The sequence below is a fragment of the Diadema antillarum genome, unplaced genomic scaffold (assembly GCF_040938485.1).
Source record: "Diadema antillarum isolate AM-2024a unplaced genomic scaffold, OU_Dant_1.0 seq00000876_RagTag, whole genome shotgun sequence".
NCBI classification, from domain to species: domain Eukaryota; kingdom Metazoa; phylum Echinodermata; class Echinoidea; order Diadematoida; family Diadematidae; genus Diadema; species Diadema antillarum.
In genome coordinates this window covers 1,589,384-1,595,383 of record NW_027271740.1, presented here as the reverse complement: position 1 = coordinate 1,595,383, position 6,000 = coordinate 1,589,384, and the positions used below count along the sequence as shown (strand labels likewise).

The following is a 6,000-nucleotide window of genomic DNA, read 5'->3' as shown; positions in this document are numbered from 1 at the left end:
CATGTATGTATGGAAAAGGGACTCATTGCTACTTGCTTCAGATGAACAAATTAACTTTGGATGCGATATTCAACAAGAACAGAATATCCTTGAGTTCGTCAGGGGGAATCAAATAAATGTTTCTGAGTCAGTCGTCATCTGAAAAACAAACAAAGTAGCAAAGGCAGGATACCATGCTTGAATCTTAAACAAAGCCTGGTGTGGAGGTCTGATATCATTTCAACCATGACTTTGTTTATATAATTCTTTGCTTTTGTGTTTCCTGGTACAGCGTAATCCAATGTCACTCACTGCAGCCAATATTTTATCTTTGTATCTACACACACTTTCACTTGACTATTGTATTCACTTTATTATTCATGACAACATATTACTTCACAGAAATTCTGTTAAGGGAAAACTCAGAGGGGTAATGCTAAAATTCTGCATAAATAGTAAATATAGGATACAATAGGCAACAATGAAATATTAATGAGGAACATAAACATAAACTTGAGAGCATTTTATCCTGGCAAATTTGAAGTGAACTCGTCACTTCTTATAAAACTTGTTCCAAAATCTAACAAAGTCAATCATAATTCAGGAACTTACCACGCTTAGAAGATGTTTCCAAAATTTCAATTGCCCTCTTTTCAACCAGTTTATGGCAAAGAATTTAATCAACCATGCAGGTTCACAAATACATTTTTGTATGTGTACTTCATGATGACCACAATCAATTATTCTATGATGACTGTATTGTCAACAGATTTTACACAGTGATCATGAATAGTCACAACAGGCTTTAACCTTTACCCACTTACCCATCCACTTTCAGTTTTTCTATTTGCTTCATTTTTGGTTGGATGTCTTTTTTTAGGACACGTTGAATAGTACATGAACACTTGTAAAACTAATTCATTGCTGAAATATTCAGAAGAAATTAGAAATAACAATACCACTGGCCCCCCTTTGGGTGGACTTTACATGCTGTAGCAATTCTTTAGTTGAGCATCAGATAGTAAAACCTAAAAAATGGACATGTCTCTTCACATCTTCTCACATCAAAATTTCTGCTTATATCATTGACCCTAGTCTAATGACTGGCATCTTTGCAGAGGGTCTCCTAATATCAAATTTGGGGGCATGCTTTTCATTAAGCAAAAGATATGTCAACATTGTTTAGGCAATTCTTGGTATTTTAAATATGATCTACACATACTCCAAGTCACCGCACTTCACAGAAACATTTTAAGACGCTTTGCAATGGGAAACTAGTTTACAAAAATGTTTTGCACTCTCATTTTAAATACTCCACCCCCCCCCCCAATAAAAAATAAATAAATACAACAAAATCAAGGAAAAATATTCCTTTCATGTTCCTAGCATTAGGCATTCCAGATATAGAACTTGTACAACTTTTTAACCCTGAATTCACAATCAATGCAAATGCTAATGCGATACAAAGATTGAAATTTGTCCATAAGCTTGTTTGTTAAGCAGCCTAGAAGTCATCTTCACCAATAGGTTTTGTACGTGCTAATGACTGTTTCTTGATCTTTTCCAGCATTCCCTGACCAGCTGTAGAAGCAAACACATTGATGATACCCTCATTGCCCAGCCGAGTTGCCATGGCTACAGGTGTCTCATCTCTATTATTTTTTACTTTTGGATTGGCGCCATTACTGAGGAGGATCTCAACCCCTCTCTTCCCATCATAGCCAAGTTGTACAGCTTCATGTAGAGCTGTGTTTCCCTTCCTGTCAATGAGATCAAATAAGAAATAATAATGTCATTGATATAATTAACATTAACTGGGCCTCCAAGATGCTGTCCCTTACCTACCGTGTACCTGATACATTGGACTTTTGTGACAATAGATTTATAGATGAAAGAAAAATCCTACTAACTGCAATGATTTTGGCCTTCAATTTTGTATTTTCTCTTGACTGGCCGTGCTTTGCCATATTAATATATCTGTACCAAGACAACAGAGAATGCTCTTACTCATGAAAATGTGTTTTGATTTCCTTACAGTAAACTTCAGCCCTGAACCATCACTCATTATTCTGACAATGGACTCTTGTTACACCTCTTTCAAAGTGGTTTAGAAACCTATCCATCAATGTTCATTATTATGAAGCATTCAACTTGTTATGAAGCTATGTTAATCTATACATATATGGTAAATCTTCTATCAATGCAAGAAAGAGAAAATGCTAGGGGTACTTTGATCAGGTTGGAAATATGACTTACTGTCCAACTTTTCTGTGGCTATCTGCACCACTAGAGATGAGGGCAGGCAGACACTGGAAATGTTTGTTGACAACTGCTACAGTCAATGCTGGGATTCCATCAGTATTTTCACAGTTTGGATCAGCTCCCTGAAGAAAAGAAAATCAAATACATGTACACCCAAACAATTTAGACAAAATGTCCTCAGCTGCCATTTCCCATGGGTTAAAAATTGAGATTGCCTTTTAATCAGTGTTCATGCACATTGGCACTTAAACCAACCAGAAGTCTAAAATGGGATATTCAAAAATCGGGTTGTATAGCATAATAATAAGATTCATGACTCAACAATGAATGTTTTTCAAAAAAAGCTATCACAAAACATCAATAAGCCTACATTTATTCATGAAAACTACTTAAATTTTAGCATGGCAATGTACATGTTACTCATCAGTTTCATATTACTGGCTTCTAGATACCTCAAACGGTGAAAGTCATATCCAGTCAAAAACTAGAAATATCACTGAATGTGATTAATATATCACCTCAACTTGAGGGAGTTAGCTCAATCCACAACATTTTTGTAAGCTTTTACTTGAAGAAAAAACCAATGCATTGTTCAACATTGACGAAGTAATGTGTCCTTCACATTTAAATCCCCATGCCCATCCCCAAATCTGCCACCAACAAACTTCAACCTACAGTCACCATTCTAACTTATCCATGGCACTAGCATAGCTTATTAGATCACCCATGCAATAATTCTTGCCAAGTTAGGTGAAAATTTGACCATGCATTTTCAAGAAGAAGATGAATAAATGTAAAAAATTGCCCTAATTTTCATCTCCTCCTCCCCCCCCCCTTTTCCCCCAACCTGCCACCAACAAACTGCAACCTGCAATCACCAATCTTACTTATTCACAGCACTAGCCTAGCTTATTACTTACTGCTTAAAAGGACTGTACAGTACTAGTTGAGGTGAGGATTCAGGTTTATAAAAAAAATTTTGGTGAGATTATGAGAGACCTCTTATGAACTGTGAAAGAGCATGTAATTTCAAGAAGGATTCAATGTTTATTTGATGATAATTGGCCTTGAAATGGCTGAGATATCCAAAAAAGCAATTCTAATAAAATTGACAGGCAACAACTTTTATTAGGATTTCTTTGTTTTTCATTGCTTTTAGATATCTAAGTCATTTCAATGAAGCGATTTTCATCAAATAACTGCTCCAGAGGATCCCCAGGTTGGGAATGGTGCAATTTGGACAAATATACAGTGTGTACAAAACGTATGTTCTATATCACCCAAGCGATAATACCTGCCAAGTTTGGTGAAATTTTGACTATAGATGCATTTTCAAGAAGAAGATGAAAATGTAAAATGTAGGCCCCAATTTGGACTCCCCACAGGGCCTCAAGAAGGTGACCACTGAATCTGCCACAAACAAACTGGAAACTACAGTCATCAATGTACTTACTCATAGCATTAACTTTGCTCTGTCACTTCTTCTTTTTTTTAAAGATTTCTCAATGGGGGGGGGGGGGAGGTTCAGGGAGCCCCTAGTGAGGGCATGGTGCCCATTTGAACAAATTGAGATTCTATCCTCCTAGGGATGCTACATGCCAAGTTTGGTGAAAATCTGTCATGGGGTCATCAAGAAACTGAGAATGTAAGAAGTTTGCGCACAACAGATGTCTAACAACATACATGTATATGAAAGATGAAGTACGACGAATGACGGATGATGAGGGATGGCAATAGCTCACTTGAACCTTTGGCTAGCTCAAGTGAACTAAAAAAAAATTCTGTTACCCTGGTAACACAGTGCTCAACATTCATTAAATATTAAGTTGGCACATCTACATATACTACTATAGTGGTCATATAAGTGCCAATTTTCAAGCCAGATGCTCAAAAAATGAAAGAGTACACTAAATCCACTTTTTTTTTTTGTATGCTAAAAAAAATGCTATTACCAGGCAACACATTATTCAACATTGACGAAAGAAAAGCTTTAAATTCTAAAATACATTTTGGTCACATGTGCCAAATCTCAATTCAAATGCTCACAAAATTAAGGAGTTGGCTAAATCCACTGGCAATTAATAAGATTTTCATTCAAAAAAAAAAATGCTGTTACCATGGCAACATATTTTTATCAGATATTTGATTTTGCGTTCAGAAATGAATAAGGATAAAATACGGCTCCGGAAGATGCTGAAATAAATGTTGAATGTTTGCTTTGACGTTCGGATATGAATAACAATGATATTCAACTCCATACGATGATAAAATAAATGCCGGATGTTTACTTTTACGTTTGAAAGTAAATAACAATAACATTCAGCTCTGGAAGATGCTAAAGTAAATGTTGAATTATCCCTTTGACATTTGGAAATGAATAACAATAATAATCAACTTCGTACGATGATAAAATAAATGCCGGATGTTTACTTATACATTCGAAAGTAAATAACAATAACATTCAGCTCCAGAAGATGCTATTAAAGTAAATGTCAAATTATCCCTTTGACGTTCGGAAATGAATAATAATAATAATCAACTTCGTACGACGATGAGATAAATGTCGGATGTTTGCTTTTACTTTCAAAAGTAAATAGCTATGACATTCGGCTCCAGAAGATGCTAAAATAAATGTCAGATGATTGTTTTTGCGTTCGGAAATGAATAGCAGTAATATTCTTCTCCATACGATGCTAAATAACTGTCGGATGTTTGCTTTTAAATTTCGAAATTAATAACAGTAACATTTAGCTGCGTTTGATGGTAAAGTTAATGTTTGATATTTGCTTTGACGTTCGGAAATGAATAACAATAGTATTCAACTCCGTCCGATGATAAAATAAATGTCTGATGTTTGCTTTTATGTTCGAAAGTAAATAACAATAACATTCAGCTCCGGAAGATGCTAAAGTAAATGTTGAATTATCCCTTTGACATTCGGAAATGAATAACAATAATAATCAACTTCGTACGACGATGAGATAAATGTCGGATGTTTGCTTTTACTTTCAAAAGTAAATAGCTATGACATTCGACTCCAGAAGATGCTAAAATAAATGTCAGATGATTTTTTTTACGTTCGGAAATGAATAGCAGTAATATTCTTCTCCATACGATGCTAAATAACTGTCGGATGTTTGCTTTTACATTTCGAAATGAATAACAGTAACATTTAGCTGCGTTGGATGGTAAAGTTAATGTTTGATATTTGCTTTGACGTTCGGAAATGAATAACAATAGTATTCAACTCCGTCCGATAATAAAATAAATGTCTGATGTTTGCTTTTATGTTCGAAACTAAATAGCAATAACATTCAGCTCCGGAAGATGCTAAAATAAATGTTGAATGTTTGCTTTAGCGTTCGGAAATGAATAACAATAGTATTCAACTCAGTACAATGATGAAATAAATGCCGGATGTTCGCTTTTACGTTCGAAAGTAAATAGCAATAACATTCAGCTCCGGAAAATGCTAAGATATATGTCGAATGATCCCTTTGACGTTCGGAAATGAATAACAATCATATTCAACTCCGTACGATGATGAAATAAATGCCGAATGTTCGCTTTTACGTGCGAAAGTAAATAGCATGTAACATTCAGCTCCGGAAGATGCCAAAATAAATGTCAGATGATTGCTTTTACATTCGGAAGTGAATAGCAGTAACATTCTGCTCCATAATTAAGATGCTAAAATAAATATCAGACATTTGCTATTTAACATTTCGAAATGAATAACAATAACATTCAGCTGCATTT

The 6,000-nt window shown here is 35.0% G+C and overlaps 1 protein-coding gene across 1 annotated transcript in view; it reads right to left on the bottom strand.

The window, feature by feature from the left end:
* Window positions 1-1,474: 1,474 nt before the first annotated feature.
* Window positions 1,475-6,000, bottom strand: part of LOC139740743 (double zinc ribbon and ankyrin repeat-containing protein 1-like) — a 76,573-nt gene continuing 72,047 nt past the window's right edge. The window contains exons 17-18 of the mRNA XM_071651311.1: window positions 2,236-2,363; window positions 1,475-1,739 (exon numbers count right to left, since the gene is read on the bottom strand). Of these exons, the coding sequence (XP_071507412.1) occupies window positions 1,484-1,739; window positions 2,236-2,363 (384 nt within the window). The 3' untranslated portion in view covers window positions 1,475-1,483. The remainder of the gene's footprint in view (window positions 1,740-2,235; window positions 2,364-6,000) is intronic.